Source organism: Nycticebus coucang, chromosome 10, assembly GCF_027406575.1.
Source record: "Nycticebus coucang isolate mNycCou1 chromosome 10, mNycCou1.pri, whole genome shotgun sequence".
NCBI classification, from domain to species: domain Eukaryota; kingdom Metazoa; phylum Chordata; class Mammalia; order Primates; family Lorisidae; genus Nycticebus; species Nycticebus coucang.
This window is the reverse complement of record NC_069789.1, coordinates 105,653,322-105,669,282: the sequence shown is the minus strand read 5'-3', so window position 1 is coordinate 105,669,282 and position 15,961 is coordinate 105,653,322. Positions and strand designations below refer to the sequence as shown.

The window sequence follows — 15,961 nt, the reverse complement described above, 5'->3', positions numbered from 1 at the left end:
GGTAAAAAAAAACCAGGAAGTGACAGAGGGTGTTGCTAAGGGTTGGGGGGGGAGTTTGGGGGGTGGCAGGGGGCGGGGGGAGGGAGGGGAGGGATGGGGGGAAAGCAAGCAGGAGGACAGGTGAGACAGCAGGACAGGTGAGGCGGGCCCTAAGGGGGGGGGCGGGTGGGAACCAGGTGAATGTGCGGCTCTTGGCGACCGAAGGGGGGCGGGCGGCCGGAGGAGGCAGAGGGCGGCGGAGGAGGAGCCCCCCAGCAGCGAGTGGCGAGCAACTGACCGCGGCCTTCTGACCAGGACCGGAGCAGGGCCCCAAGCCCCCGGGCCTGGGGGGAGACGCACTTCTTCCCCACACCCTGTGCCTCAGCAGTTCCAGGCAGCGGACTCAAAGGCCCAGAGGTGAGTGTACCCCACTTTTATCTTCTGGCTCGGGTTCGCTAGACTTGAGACTACTGCAGTGTCCTTCGTCCGTCCTGTAAGTGGGACCCCCACATACACACGCATGCATACCAGATTCCCACCACTCTCTTTCCTTGCGCCTTCCCAACACCTTGGGTCTTTGGAATTCTTTTTAACTGGGAGGAAAGGTAGAGAAGGAACTACGGTTGTCTCCCAACCCCGGGCTGAGGGTCCCCAGAAACTTTATATGCACTTCTCCTGGGATCAGACAGGCGGGTCCAGGTTGGAGATGGGGTGAGGCGGCGCGGAGCGTTCCCCTAGTCTCCTTCATGACTTTAGGGGGGACCCCAGACCCGACGGAGTAGAGGGAATGGAAAGGCTGACGGACTCTAACTAGGACAACGCTTCCCCCCCCCCGCGCCCCCTGGCGTAGTGGGTTGGACCCGATCCAGTTGCACGGAGGGTGGGGGACAAGGAGGAGCCGCGGCTGGGGGGAAAGTTACCGGCTGAACTATTCGGTTTCCTGCGCTTCCAGAGCCGCGCTTTCTCTCCAGCGGTAGTGGGGCTCGGCGACAACCTCCAAACGCCATAGAACGACCCCTCTCTCCCCTGTCCCTCAATTCCACCCCCTTCCTCAGGCTGTAGTTCTGCTGCCGCCTTTTCAAAGCCAGTTTATGCTCCCAGAACCCTAGAACAAGGGTGGGTGACCAGGAAGAATTCTACCTACTCCCGGCCGCCTTGCCAGCACCGGCGCACCTGCCCTAGTCAGAATGGGGGGTCGCAGTTTTGTCGCAGAACCTACAGTGTGCTTAGGGCACAGGGCTGCCATTCAAAGTGTTGGGGGGCGCTGCTTTCAATTTCCAGCTTTCTCTCTCCTCCCACCCCATCCCAAGTAAGAGAGCGACGTGTCCCGGCCAGAGCGAGGAGGGGCAGGGAGTGGGGGGGCGGCGTGGGCAGCGGGTTGTGCCCGGACACGTGCCTGCCCAGGCGCCCCGGCCCTGCTAGTGTTTGGAGAGAGGGCGGGTCCCCTGCCCCCCGCCCCGCACAACCCCCACGTATCAAAGGGCGGCTGAGACGTGGTGAGACCTCGGGGCGCCCTGGGGGGCGGGGGGCGGGGAGCCTGGGTCCGGAGCAGGGGAGGGGCAGAGGCGCCGGTGCTAGCTGACCCACAGGAAACGAGCGCTGCTGACCTAGTTTGGGACACCGGAAGTGGGTGCTGGGGAGAGGGGGAGACCGGCAGGCTGTCCTGGCTTCCGGGCCAGGTGGAGGGCGTTCTTGAATTGACCCCCGCCCGAATACCTTGGAGACCCCTAGCTGCACTAGAGAATGGGAATGAGTCAGCGTAGCTATTGCTCGCTTCCCCCAGCTTAACTCCTGGAGGAAGTAGACCTTTTATCAGGGGCTCAGGGGTGGGAAAGCCAGATTGGGCAGTGAGGGGTTAAATCAGGATGGGAACTCTCTGTTCCCTAAGGGACTGTGTGTGGGGTGAGGAGAGGCCTGGAGGATTATGGGGTAGTCTCCTGCTGCCCCACACACACCAACTGGTTTGGTCACCCCTGTACCCGTCTGGCACTGCTGGGAGAGCTGGCATGGAGTGGGCATCAGGTTGGGAGGAGAGAGTATCCATAAGGAATGTTGTGCTGGGCTAGAGAGAGACATATTTGTGATTAGGTAGGGGTGGTAGTCAGCGTTCCTCCTTAGTGGTAACTGGGGAAAAGGGCAGGGGGCTCCCCCTGGAGCAGCTGATGAAACAAGGAGAAATCTCTGTCAGTGCCTCCTGTCCTTGGCCCCCGGGACCCCAGCTCCCCCAGCGTGCCTCTGTTACATGGTTGCTGTGGCACAACACAATCTGCCAGCACCCCCAGACACTGTCCCCTCCCTTGGGTACCACCACCACCACCACCCCCACGCCTTGTCACAGAAGACAAAAAGGGGTTAATTCCACCAGAAAGGGGTTCAGGGGAAGACAGAAGGCAGTGCCCACTAGGCTCAGGTGTCAAGGAGAGAGGCCTGCGCCAGTGGGACACTCATCATTACTCAGCCCCGGCTGATATGGACCCTGGTGCCTGGGAGACAGGTGCTGTCCTCTTCCCCTTCCCCATGGTGCCCCCTGGCACCCAGGGCCCCCAGCTCCTCCTTGGCCTAGTGCCTACCCAGGGAGGGTGCGGCGGGCAGCGGGGGCTGGGCTAACAATGCACCATCAGGCCCTTTGTGTGCTTGCACTTGGCACCCTGGGGAAGGGTGGGGGAGGGGGCCCAGCGGGCATTGGGGGGTGGAGCGCTCTGGGGTGGGGACACTGAAGGCTGGGGGAGAGAATCAGAGAATGAAAGCAGGTGGGGAGGAAAGGGAAGTAGGTCAGATAGGGTGCCAGCCCCCCATTCCAAGCTAAGTCTGAGAACCAGGCCCTGATTCTGTGGCTGCCTGGATGGCATCATGCTGTTGCCTGAGGCACAGCCTAGGACCAGAAGTCATTGCCCAGGGAACTACTCAGATGGAAGAGGCTTGGCCTGGTACTGCCCCCTTCTTGATGGCTGAGAGACCCAGTTCTCTTGGCCAAATACTGAGGCCCTAAGATCAGCAGTGAATGGGCTCTAGACAGGGCACTGTCCTCTGGTTGAAGTCTCTGGGTCTGCTTTGGGGCTCCTTGGGGACACTGGGCCTTGGGGCCTGTGCCTGGTTTGTGTTAGGGTTGAAGAAGAGAGTTGGGGAGGAAGGTGGGGACGGGCAGGATAGGACCCTGGCATGGGGCATGCCTGCCTTGGCCTCTTCCCCCTCCTTCTACTGAGTAAACTCGTGAGTAAACTTGACGTTTTGCCCGGACAGTTTGAAGTTGCCTCGCTGCCCCCCCCCCCATCCTAGTCCTGCCAACACACGAGCGGCCAGGCGCCAAGGCGGGCCTGGGGGACTAGGGGGAAGGGGGTAGAGCTACTGTCATCCACCATCAAGGACTTGGGGGAAGGGCAAGAAAAAACCTGCCACCACCCCCTGCTAGCCAGGTTCCACCTTGGCAAGTGGCTTGGCTAGGGCCTGCCAGCATCAGTCCCAGAGTCTTGGGGAGCCTAGGGAAAGTAGCCTTGAAGCAGGTCCTCTGCCCACTTCTGACCTCCACCCCACTAGGAAAAGTCACCTAGCTGCCATCTGGCCCCCTGACTTGCCACCTGAGCTGCCTAGCACAGGGAAAAAACTACCTTTAGCAAATTCCCCAAAGCAGCCAGAAATGATTACCCTCTCCATTCTGTCCCACAGCATAGGTTGGGCATCTTAGCCCACTCTTCCCTGTGGCCTCCGAGCTACTGCGGCCTCTGCCCTGGAGGATAGCACCCTTATTTGCTAGCACCCTTTCTTGACCTCACACACAGGCCTAACCACACATATACCTTCACTGTACTCACCATCAAGCCTGGACCTGACCTCCCCCAGCCCCTTTCTCTGCTTGCTGGCTTCCCCAGAACAGATCAGTCTTCAAAGCTTCCCAGCCTGCAAATACCTGAGCTAGATCCAGGAGTTAAAGGTGCCCTAGGCAAAAATGGGGTAATGGGAGACAAATTAAGCCAGTGCCCCTTTCACAAATACATGAACTTGCTACCACTTGACATCACTAATTCCTCCTATGCTTCTCCAGGTCACCAGAATGGCAGGGGGAAAATGCTTTCCCAGTCCCTGCCTGGCCTCAGAGTGGGGCTCCCCCAGGCTCTTGCTTTCGACCTCATGTCTCTGGCTTCAGTTTCCTTCCTGTTTCCACCGCCCCCCCCCCCACTTCTCCCCTCCCATATACCCCTTTCAACAGACATCCTCTCCTCTTCCTTCCTCCTTTCCTCTCCCTTTGCCTAGGAGCAGGGGTCTTCTCCCCTGACCATGGACCTCCTAACCTTTTACCTCTTCTTCTTAAACACAGTCCCCTTGGAGATTTGTGATCAAATCTTCTGCCCTCCCCACCCATCAACCACCTGCCTGGGAAAGAGGAGAACCCCGGCTTCTCAAGGGAACTACAACTCCCAAGGTATACTTGAAGCAATTGTGGTGCACACTGGGAGTTGTAGTCTCCATGAGAGCTCAATTTGGCTGAGTCTGGAAATGTTTCTGCACAAAGATAAAAGCTTGGAATGGGTTGGAACATGGGTACCCTCTACATCCCCTACTTTGTTCCTCCCATCCCATTCCCATGTGATGCCATATACCCATGATTGACATCCGGCTCCCCTGTGAGACATGCTACTCATCCTCACCTAAGGCTCCACCTAAGAGATGCTCACACCCTGCCCTGCTGCCCCTGGCAGGGGTGAAATGGAGGGGCCTCATGAACTCCCTCCCTGCTCCCTGCCCTCTAGGCTGGTTCCCTCCCTTTATGGGGATCAAAGGGCAGAGAACAGCCCCACCCCACCCATCCCCTTACAGGCTGCAGGCACTTGGGCTCTCAAGAATTGCAGGAACTTTGGTGCCCAAGCAAATGCTTGGGCAGGAGAAATGCCAGGAGGTTGGTACCTGGTGGTAGGGAGACACATTGGCCCCTACCCTGAGGTGTAGAGGCTTCGGTAGCTGCCTCTACACCTACAGTGGGGCTGTCCATGCCTTACCGGGCTCTCTTTGTATAGGCCCTGCCCAGGGTTCTGCCTCATTAGGAGGTGGCTTGAGTACAGGGTCTTGAGCCTTATCTATAAGGCTGAGGGGCCTGGGCCCGCCTGGCTGGCACCACGGCCTGAGAGTGACCCTCCCCCACCCCAGGCCCACAGTTGGCATGGGGCGCTAGGAGCAGGGGGGTAGGAGGGAGAGGAGGGCAGGACTGCCAGCATCCTGGTGGGTAGGTGCCAACCGGGCCGGGAGCTGGTGAGGGGCAGCAGGCCAGCGGAATTGAGCCAGCAGCTGTTGGGGGGAAGGGGGAGGAGGTACTTTAGGGGGCATTTTTGTGCCCCCCTAGCCTGGCAGAACTTTGGGTGCCTAATGTCTAAGGGGACACTAGGGCACTCTCATTCCAGGAGTGAGAGACCCTGAGAGTTGTTTGAGTGAAACTATGGCCTACCTATCCTGGGCTCAGAGCCCTCCTGAGTTGCCCCTCAGGCCCAGGCGGGTCCCACCCAACCGGCCAGGGTGGCAGCAGCTTGCGCAAGGGGTGGGGCTAGGCGCTTCCCAGCAGATGCCCCCTCCCAGCGCCTTCCTCTTTCGGTGCCCACAGCTCCCCCAATCTGTCTACCCTCCTTGGACGGGTTCTGTCCCCCTGATCCCCCTGGCTATTGGGGGCTGGCATGAGTGCTGCCCCCTGGCCTGGTTGGCAGGGGCTGGCACCAGGCAAGGAACTGTGGTATGTGAGTGGGTTTGGGGTGAGGCTATGGGGAGGGCGGGGTGCCGCCTTGCCCAGCCCCTGAGGGCCCCAGCCCAGTACAAAGTAGGGAGAATTTGGCCAGCTCCCAGGGGGGCTACAGGCCTACTGGGTCTGGAGGGCCTCCTTGTGGTCCCCTATCCCACATGCCCTAAGGGGCTGAGACCTGGGCACCTGTCACCGCTGGCACTGACTGTCCAGTGTTCCCCTCCTCCCTCTTCTGGCCACTGCCACCTCCTGTCCCCTCCCCTCCCTTCTTCCTTCTCCTGGTCCCACCTCCGGCAGCCTCTCCCATTGCTCCTCCTCATCTCTGTCCTCCTGAACTGTCCCTACCTTTCCTATCCGTCACCTTTTTCCCCTTTTAGGACTGAGTAAGGACAGGCGGGGGTGGGTACAGCTGGAGCTTCGGGCAGCACAGGCAGAGACTCAGGCCCTCTCCCACGCTGCCAGCCCTCCGGTAACCCCTCCCTCCAAGCTGGGGGGAGGGGGACAGCACCCAGAGGGTTAAGGCTGTAGGGGGGAGGGGTTGGGCCAGGTTGTGGGCGGCCCCTTTGAGGAGGGAGCTGGAGCGGGGAACAGACACCCTACCTCCCCCCAGCCTGGCCCTCCCCCACCTGTCCCAACCTGCTGCCCCCAGGGGCCAGGAGGAGTTGCCGGCAAGGCCCCTCAGCGTTCAGGTGAGTAGGCCCTGCTCTGGCTTGGGAGATCAGGCCCCAGGGGGGCTCGGAGGCCTAGAATTGGCCAAGGGTCAGAGAAGTACTAAAAAACAAGGCTAGAAAGAGGGTTCCCAAACTTCACTGGAAGGTTTTTAGGTAACTGGTGTTCTGAGGACATAGAGTGTGGTGAGACCCAAGGGGAGCAGGAGAGGCAAAAAAGGAACCTATAGGAGCCGAGTGATTGCTGGGCCAAGCCAGGAGGTTGGACAGGCTGGCAGGGAGCCGGGCTCTGGGGATCCGGCTGGGGTGTCCTCTGGGGCTGGGGGGCTCAGGTTTCTGCCAGTGGCTTGGCGGGTGTGGGGTTACCAGCCAGCTCAGTTACCCAGCTGGAGACATTAAGCTGTGGGAGGGAGTGGGCACAGGGCAGACCCTGGCACCTTGCGTGTCTCTTTAGGCCCTAAGTGGAGCTGGTACTACCCAGGTGGACCCTGCTGGGAATCCTGATGGCCAAGGTCTGTCCAAGTGGACAGTTGCCTGTCCAAAGTGGGCACCCTCCGGGGAAAGTCCAGCAACTCCAGGGCTGGAAACTCTGACGGGCAGAGAGGCACAGATTGTCCCCGCTACCCCCACCCCACATCCGCTCTCACTGCACAGCACCCCCACCCACCCCGCCACTTACCCTCTCCAACTAGCCCCAAAATTTTGGTCCTCTGTTTCATCCAAAAGGGGGGCATGACCATCTCTTGGCAAGACCATCTCTTGGCAAGACCAGGCCTTGGAGAGAAGACCCTGGTTCTTGACCTAATTCCTACTCCCACATGCTTGGGGAGAAGAGAAGGGATGCCCAGGATGGAGAAAATGGGAGATACTTGAGTGAGAGCCAAAGGGGAAAAGAAAGGAGAGATGGGGATGGTTCCTAAGAGGAAGCCTGGGATGTAGAAGTGGTAGAGAGGAGCTGAACCTTAGAGGAAGCCCGGACGTAGATGTGGTAGAGAGGAGCTGAGCCAGGAGGGCCAAGGAAGGAAAGCAGGGCAAACTTGTGGAGGAAAGACTGAGGTTGGAGAAAATAGTAAGGGAAGAGAAAGGAAGGATCAAGAGCAAGGGCTGGCTGATGGGCAGGGGTACCCAAAGGCTAGGAAAGGGAGTTTCCCCCATTCCTTCCTCCACCATCTTTTGTCTCCCTCTTATTTCCCTTGATGGGGCCTAAGGGACCATGGGCTAGGGCTAGTGTCACAGGCAGAAACATGGGGGAGCTGTAAGATCTCCCTGACTTCAGTAGCCCCAGAACCAGGATTAGGGGACTTGGAGTAGGGGGGACTTAACCCCCACAGCACCGGGAAGCAGCCAACTCCCCTTGCCTCCTTCCCCCTTCGTGGCTTGCGGTCTCTCTTCCCCGCCTCGGCCCCCAGGAAGTGTGAGTGCTGGGGGTGGTGAGGTTAGGAGGGGGGAAGCGTCATATGGGGGATGGGGAAGATAATGTGCAAGCTTGGAGGGGCTGGGGTGGTAACGTAAGAGCTGCACGAGTGCCCAGACCTAGAGCATCCTGGGGCAGAGGACCTCTCCTTGGAAGTCCTTCCAATCCTCTAGTGAGATGTGGCTTAGCCCCTTCAACCTGCATCCCCAACTGGGCAATCCAGATGGCTACAGTCCCTGGGCCCCAGAGGCCCTGGGAAGGGGGTGGAGAAAGCTGGGGAGCTAGGATTCCTGGGTCCCCAAGGACCTTGGACTGGCTGTCTGATTTCCCCACCCTCTGGCCGAGCCACAGGCCAAAGCCCTGGCTTCCTGCAAACTTAGCTCCAAAAAAACAGGAAGAGAACCTGAGGCTGGAGTTGGGGGTGGGGGCTGAGGGGAGAAAGGAGAAAGAAGTTAAGGGGGAAGGGTAGCCAGCCAAGGCACCAGGAGTGTTGGGAAGAGACCCAGGTCTCTCCATCATCCCTGGCAGGAAGATGTCACAGCCTGGTCCTCATCCTCCCTCGCTTCAAGCTGCTGCTCCCAGAGAAGCCTGGCCAGGCCCCTCTCAGGCTCCCCAGGAGAGCCTAGAGGTAGGGGCCTTGGAACCTGGGAGGGGGGGGCTCTGTGTGCCTCTGTCTCAGGCCCATATCTATTTTCTCCACCGCTAATCCTGGTTCCGCCTGCTGCCCCCCACATAAGCCTCACTCCCCTAATCCCCAGAGTTGCGGGAAGGGGGGCCAGTTTTACTCAGCTACCCTGTTCAAGGCCTCCTATCCCTGCCCTTCAGCTGCCTCAAGCCAACAGTTCTGGCCCTGGTGCTCCCCAGCCCTGCCCTGGACACTGTCTTAGGTCAGCACCTGGAAAGAGTTCCCTTCTCCTTGTTCTTTCCAAGACTGGGCCAGCGCCCTCCACCTTTTGGTTTCTTGGTGGTGGATATACCCTGGCAGGTGCCCTGGAGCACTGAGGGATAGGTGACAGATGCTCCCACTTTTGCCCCCTTCCCAATTCTCACTCTGAACTCTTCCCCCAACCAAAGATGGAATAGGCTTGACTCAAGGCCCAGTTTCAAGAGCTGCTGCCCACCTGCTTGGCCGGTCTAGCAGGCCTGACAGTGAGGGGAGCCTGGAGGGTGGTGGGAAAGAGGGGAGTGCTGGGGTGGGTCCCCTGGTTCCTCCCCCTACCAGGCAAACAGACCAAACAGACCTTGCCTGGTTCCCTGGCACAGCTGCCCCCCCCAACCCTACACACACCCATGCCCACAGGTCTTAGCAAGAGGGGGCATGCCAGGCTGGGTGGGGATGGGCCGCCTTCATGGGGCATCAGGGGGCTGGGCACCGTGGGATGTAGAGGTGGGAAGAGTGCCCAAGGTAGGTGGGCTTTCTGGCACCAGTGCCCCACCCTGGTAGGAAGAAGGGGAAGGACTCCACCCCACCCACCCTTCCCACGTATGGGTGGGATTGCCCCCTTGGCCTGGTTGGCACCGGCACAGTTCCAGGTAGCAGTTACATTGGCATGGGAGCCAGAGCTCTGGGTAAGGACTGGGGGATTTTCCCAGAAGCTGGAAAACTGTATGAATACCCTCTTCTTCCCACATGTATCCTCTGCCTCTCCCTCTCTTTCATTGCTACCTTTTGGCCATGGGCATTGGATTGGGCCTAAGGAGTTAAATACCCACCCTTGCCCAATCTTTGTCTGAGTTGCATGGTGAACCAGCCTGAGCCTGTGACCTGACAGCAGGGTCAGCCAATCAGCACCCCCGCCACACCAAGTTGCTACGGAGACCAGCCCTGGGGTGGGAGAAAGGAGGTGTGCTTAGCAGCAGGAATGGGTGGGGTGGGTAGGGAAGGAGGGCAAGGGATGGGAGTGAGCCACGTGCCTGTGGGTGCCCAGCCTCAGCCAATGGTAGTAACCTGGCTCAAGGGACAGCTAAGACAGCCCCACCCATCCCCCTGAGGAGGGACAGGATCTACTTGGGCCCAAGAGGATGCCTACTGCTGCTTAAGTAGCTGCAGCCATCACTGCTTCTGCAGTGCGCCTGCACTGCCCATTGCCACTCCTGCCACCACTGCTGCCCCCCTGTTTGTTCTTAAGTCCTGGGGCCATTTGCCACTTGTGCTATTTGTAGAATACAGTCAGGAAAACTAAAGAGAGCAGGGAGGCTCAGCGCCTGTGGCTCAAGCGGCTAAGGCGCCAGCCACATACACCTGAGCTGGTGGGTTCGAATCCAGCCGGGGCCCGCCAAACATCAATGATGGCTACAACCAAAGAATAGTCGGGCGTTGCAGCAGGCAGCTGTAGTCCCAGCTACTTGGGAGGCTGAGGCAGGAGAATCGCTTGAGCCCAGGAGTTGGAGGTTGCTGTGAGCTGTGATGCCACGGCACACTACCCAGGGAGACAGCTTGAGACTGTCTCAAAAAAATAATAATAAAATAAAATAAAGAGAGCAGGGAGAGCTCCCAGACTGCTTAGCCCCAGAGAGAAAAATGTTTTGAGGACTTAAGGTGGGACTAGGCCGGCTTATCTAAGGACCTAGGTGTGGCTTACAAGCAGACAGACATGGGTGCTGCTCAAACAAGGCTTCCATGCAAGGGTCCTGGCGTGGCAATGACAGTGGCAGGCAGGGAGGCAGATATAGACAATGCAGTTCTTGTGTCCTAAAGAGGAAATTTGTGACCCTTGACTCTCCCAACTGCCTCCCTGCCACCAAAAAAAAAAACCCTATTTCCCATCAATGGTCAGAGCTGAAGAGCTGCTGGAGTGGCAGAGAGGACACTGACACAATGTCAGTGGGACTTGCTCTGAGGATCACCTGGGCTAGCCTTTAAGATGAGGAACATGTCTCCCCTGGAAAGGAAGTGACTTGTCCACGGTCTCATAGCTAGCCAGTAGCAACCTGGCTCCCTCAGGGTGACTTGAGGGAGACTGGCGGCAAACCTGTCCCCATGTAGTTTTCTTAACTGAGACGGTCTGTATAGTGAATCCTATACCTAGGTGAGGCTAAGGCATTTATTGAGTGCCTACTGTGTATCAGGCATTGTGTTGAACTTGGTCTTCTTTAATCTAGGAGGCAGGTGGCATTACCCCCATGACAGATGAAGAAAGAGGCTCATAGATTAAATCACTTGTTTAAAGTCACGGAGCTTGTTGGTGGCAGAGTGAGGATTCAAACTCAAGCCTGGCTAACTTCAGAGCCCAGATTGTCTCAGGCCCCAATACCGTCCCCAGTTGCTCTAGACCCACAAAATGTCAGGGCTGAGAGGCTTCTATTCCCAGCTCCACCCCACCCCACCCTACCCCACCCCACCCTACCCTACCCTGCCTGTACTGAGAGAGATTGACTTGCCCAAGGTCATTCAGCAAGATAATGTAGAGCCAGGACTTGGAGCAGGTCTTGCCCCCTTCCAGCTGGACTCACCCCAACCCCTGCCCTAGCCCCAGACAGCCTTGGGACTGCTGGCTACTCTGTGCCACCTGCGGCCTCACCTTGGAGGAAAAGCACGGGGGGTGGGGGGGGGCAGGAACCTGGGGTCTCTCCTGGAATGGGGAGGATGAGGTGACAGTACAGAGGGTAGGAGTGGAACGTGGCCTATTGGCAGTGGGGGAGGGGGCGGGGGCGATGCTTATCTGTGCGGGGCAGGAAGCGCCTGCGCCAGCCAGCCTGAGACACCCCAGCAAAAGGTGGCTGCTCCTTGGCCCCAGAGGGGGAGGGGAGGATGTGGGGGGAGAGATGCTGGGAGCTGTGTCTCCCATTTGGCCTGGGGGGGGGGTGGATCTACAAGAGAAGATGAACTTTTGGTGGCTGGGGGAGGGGGCCCCAGGAGGGAAAGGCTGATGCTAGGAAGTTGCACTTAACTTTACAGTGTCCTAAGTGCTAGAGAGATGGCTTGAGTTAAAGCACCTGGCTATGCCTGGCCTCCCGCACAGCTGGGCCTCTGTGAATCTGAACTCTCTCACTAGCCTCTCCCCAGGCTACCAGGTTTCATTGCAAAAACCATTACCACCCTGTTCAGACGATGAGGCCTGCTGCTTGAGCTGCCTGGAACCTTCAGCCAATGCCTCATGAAGCCTGAACCAGGACCCAGGCCTGCTGCTACCTGCCTGTCAGTGTTTCTTCCAAAGGGAGGAATAGGGCAGGTGAAACAGAGGGTCTCTAGGAAAGGGCCAGAAGGGCAGGGCTCCTGCTGTCACAGCAGTAGGACAGAGTAGTATGGTGGTTAGGAGTAAGGACTCTGGGCCCACCGCCTGGGTCTGAACACTGTCCTGTACTTACCAGTAGCTTGGACGTCAGTTCACCTGTCTGACCCTCATATCCTTGTCTGTGAAACATGCTAAATGCTTCAGAGGGTTGTGTCAGGTACCTAGAAGAATATCTGCCTGTGGTTGTCCCTCAGTATGTGTTAGCTAATGTGGGTGCTCCTTCCCCAGACCCCATAGCAGGGCTAAGTGCTCTTGACCTCTCTTTCTACTTGACCTTGCAGGAGAAGATGGGGAGCCCTGAGGATGACCTGATTGGGATTCCATTCCCAGACCACAGCAGCGAGCTCCTGAGCTGTCTCAATGAACAGCGCCAGCTGGGCCACCTGTGTGACCTCACCATCCGGACCCAGGGCCTTGAATACCGCACCCACAGGGCTGTGCTGGCTGCCTGCAGTCACTACTTTAAGAAGCTCTTCACTGAGGGTGGTGGCGGGGCTGTCATGGGGACTGGAGGAGGCAGGACTGCTACTGGAGGAGCAGGGGCTGGCGTCTGTGAGCTGGACTTTGTAGGGCCCGAGGCACTGGGTGCCCTACTTGAATTTGCCTACACAGCCACACTGACCACCAGCAGCGCCAACATGCCAGCTGTGCTGCAGGCTGCCCGTCTGCTGGAGATCCCATGTGTCATTGCTGCTTGCATGGAGATTCTGCAGGGTAGTGGGCTGGAAGCTCCCAGCCCAGACGAGGATGACTGTGAGAGAGCCCGCCAGTACCTGGAGGCCTTTGCCACAGCCACAGCCTCCGGAGTTCCTAATGGTGAAGACAGCCCTCCACAAGTGCCCCTTCCGCCACCACCACCGCCACCACCTCGGCCTGTTGCCCGACGAAGCCGTAAACCCCGAAAAGCTTTTTTGCAAACCAAGGGGGCCCGGGCGAACCACCTAGTGCCCGAGGTGCCTGAGGTGCCCACTCATCCTTTGACCCATGAGGAGGAGGAGGTGGCAGGCAGAGTGAGCAGCAGTGGAGGCAGTGGGCTAGGGGACAGCTATAGCCCTCCCACAGGGACTGCCTCACCTCCTGAGGGGCCTCTGAGCTATGATGCATATGAGGGTGAGGAAGAAGAGGAGGAGCTGGTATATCCCCCAGCCTATGGGCTGGCACAGGGCAGCGGGACCCCACTGTCCCCAGAGGAGCTGGGCTCAGATGAGGATGCCATCGATCCTGACCTGATGGCCTACCTAAGCTCCCTGCACCAGGATCCCCTGGCACCAGGTCTGGATGGCCAGGACAAACTGGTGCGCAAACGCCGCTCCCAGATGCCCCAGGAGTGCCCTGTCTGCCACAAGATCATCCACGGGGCAGGCAAACTACCACGCCACATGAGGACACATACAGGCGAGAAGCCCTTTGCCTGTGAGGTCTGCGGTGTTCGCTTCACCAGGTGAGCACCAAGTGGGGAAGGGACCCAACAGGGGCCAGGGGAAGGGGAGTGAGGAGTTGGGGAAGGAGTTAATAGACAGGAGAGGGAGGTAGGTGGTCCTGGAGGGCCGGGGGCATGCATGGGTTACTGGAGTGAGTAGAAACCAGGAGAAAGTCAAGTGTAGGGGGTCTGGGGCATAGAGGGTTTGTTGCCCAGGAAGACAGAGTTTGTGGCAGAGCACTGGAAGATGGTGGGGCCCACCAAGGGTATCCCGGGGCAATAAAGGGGAAGCAGATAATGAGGAATAGGAATGGAACAAGGCCTGGGACCATGACCAGGACCATCCTGATCATCTATCTCCCCTCCCTGTGCCAGGAATGACAAGTTGAAGATTCACATGCGGAAGCACACGGGAGAGCGCCCCTACTCCTGCCCGCATTGCCCAGCCCGCTTCCTGCACAGCTATGACCTCAAGAACCACATGCACCTGCACACAGGGGACCGGCCCTATGAGTGCCACCTGTGCCACAAGGCTTTCGCCAAGGAGGACCACCTGCAGCGCCACCTCAAGGGCCAGAACTGCCTGGAGGTGCGCACCAGGCGGCGCCGCAAGGACGATGCGCCTCCACACTACCCTCCACCTTCCACCGCCACCCCGCCCCCCGCTGGCATCGACCTCTCCAATGGCCACCTGGACACCTTCCGCCTGTCTCTGGCTCGTTTTTGGGAGCAGTCAGCCCCCTCTGGGCCTCCAGTCTCTACCCCTGGGCCTCCTGATGAAGAGGAGGAGGAGGCGGCACCCACCACACCCCAGGCTGAAGGTGCCATGGAGTCCTCTTAAAGAGGGACAAGTGGCCAGGGTGGAGCAGCACAAGGCTGGGGACACCCATGCCAAGCAGTGGGACAGAGAGCTGGGATTGGGGGCACTAAGCCTTACTGGCATCAGAATCAGCACCCCCCCAGCCCTCATTCCAATTCCAAGCTGGGAAGGTTTTGGGGCAGAGGTTCCCCAAATTAGGGTGATTCCCCCAAGGAGTGATACATGTGATATTATGTATATATTTACAGCTCTATTGTAAATGTGGGGGCCCTGTCTCCAGCTGCTCCTGGGGAGTAGAAGCAATAATGTACTTATGATTTGTGGGGGTCCCACTTCGGCTATGCGGGTTTCTAAGTGGTGGGGGCTTGGGACCAAAGCCTTGCCCAGCCTCCACGCCCCTTGGGGGTTTGGCTGTGTAAGGGGATGAAGCACTGCCCCTCCCTTCCGAGACCCCTCCTTCCTGGTTTCTGTTCCCTTTTCCTGACAGAGAATTATGCAAAGGGGGCGGCAAAGTAAGGGTAGGTGGGGGGAGCAAGGTGGAAGCTAGAAAGGCTGGGGGACCGGGCCTGTAAGGAAGGAGCCATCCCGGCCCCCCACCCCCACCCCTCCGCCGGCTCTCAGCGCTGAGTCACGGGGTCCCTGCACAGAAGGGCGGGGTGGCCCGCGCGGCTCGCCCGCCCCTGGGGGTAGCAGGAGGGGCCTCCCGGCTCCCGAGCTGCGCCGCTCTCCTCCCCCTCCCGCCCGCGGCCCCGGGCAGGGAATGTCTTGTTCCCGCCGCTCCCTCCCCGGGGCCAGAGGGCAGGGCGGGCCGGGCGGCGTCCTACCCAGTCCTCGTCCCCACCTTCTCCCCGCCCAGGTGCGACCCGCCGCCGCCCCTGACTCACGCCGCCCCCGGGCTGAACGGGATGGCGAGGGACGTGGGGCCGCGCGGGAGCTGGCGCCCCCTGGCGGCCGCTCGGAGCCTGTCCATGCCCGCCGGCTCCGGGAGCGCGCGCCCCTCCGGGAGAGGGAGCCTTTCCCTGGTCCTTGCTGGCGGGCTTCCTGCTAGGCAAGGGAGAATAATCCCCTCACTTTTAGGATTAAATCCACCCCAATTCTGTACATAGTCTCTCTGTTGGTCTTGTTGAAATCTAGTTTCAGATTTTTAACTACCCAATTCTGCTTGGGGTGGGAGCATCTCCCCCCCTTCATCGCTGGGTGCTGGACCCCCGTTGTGGCCTGGGCTCTGCCTTGCACTATTTCCCCTCCCTGGCCTGACGGTCCCTCCCCCTCCTTCAAGGGGCAGGTTCAGGGGCCCGGTGCTCTTCCCTCCCATGCACCCCCATGCCCATTTGCACAGCTGCCCAGGTACCCCAACAATGGGGCAGGGTCACAGGGAGGGGGTAGTGGGACCAGTCCCTGTATCTATTTAAGAAGTGATGATTTAATATATTGGGGTGGGGAGGAGGTCGGGTTTCCCTGGGCCTCATCTTAGCATTTCAGGTGATGGAGGGAGCCAGGGCTGGGGAGACCTGGGGCCTAGCTCCAGAGATTGGAGACAATGTGGGCTCTCCTCTCCCTACTGTGGCTTTCCCAGTCAGTGCCTTAGGGGGGGGAGGTCCCCTCCTCTCCTGTTCCTTTCCCCTACCCCTGCCCCCCATCTCGGGTGTAAGCGACAGGAAGAAATAATAATAATTTAAGATTCACACTTGTGTCCACTTTTGGTT

At 59.2% G+C, this 15,961-nt stretch overlaps 1 protein-coding gene across 6 annotated transcripts; it reads left to right on the top strand.

The window, feature by feature from the left end:
- The first annotated feature begins 87 nt into the window (after window positions 1–87).
- ZBTB7B (zinc finger and BTB domain containing 7B) lies at window positions 88–15,940 on the top strand. Of its 6 annotated transcripts, none has more exons than XM_053606878.1 (4): window positions 88–137; window positions 295–396; window positions 12,297–13,456; window positions 13,811–15,940. In XM_053606878.1, the coding sequence occupies exons 3-4, from the start codon at window positions 12,303–12,305 to the stop codon at window positions 14,274–14,276; spliced, it is 1,620 nt and encodes a 539-aa protein (XP_053462853.1). In that variant the 5' UTR covers window positions 88–137; window positions 295–396; window positions 12,297–12,302; the 3' UTR covers window positions 14,277–15,940. The 6 variants fall into 6 exon arrangements, with proteins under 6 accessions (XP_053462853.1, XP_053462854.1, XP_053462851.1 ...); XM_053606879.1 differs by having other exon boundaries at window positions 96–120; XM_053606876.1 differs by lacking the exons at window positions 88–137; window positions 295–396 and adding an exon at window positions 2,704–4,870.
- Window positions 15,941–15,961: the final 21 nt, after the last annotated feature.

Excerpts from the sequence above, each read along its gene's own strand:
- ZBTB7B (XM_053606876.1), top strand. The coding sequence starts at position 4,577 with ATGATTGACATCCGGCTCCCCTGTGAGACATGCTACTCATCCTCACCT. Across the intron at positions 4,871-12,296 it reads GGCAGGAGAAATGCCAGGAG|GAGAAGATGGGGAGCCCTGA; the intron begins GTTGGTACCTGG and ends TTGACCTTGCAG. Across the intron at positions 13,457-13,810 it reads TGCGGTGTTCGCTTCACCAG|GAATGACAAGTTGAAGATTC; the intron begins GTGAGCACCAAG and ends TCCCTGTGCCAG.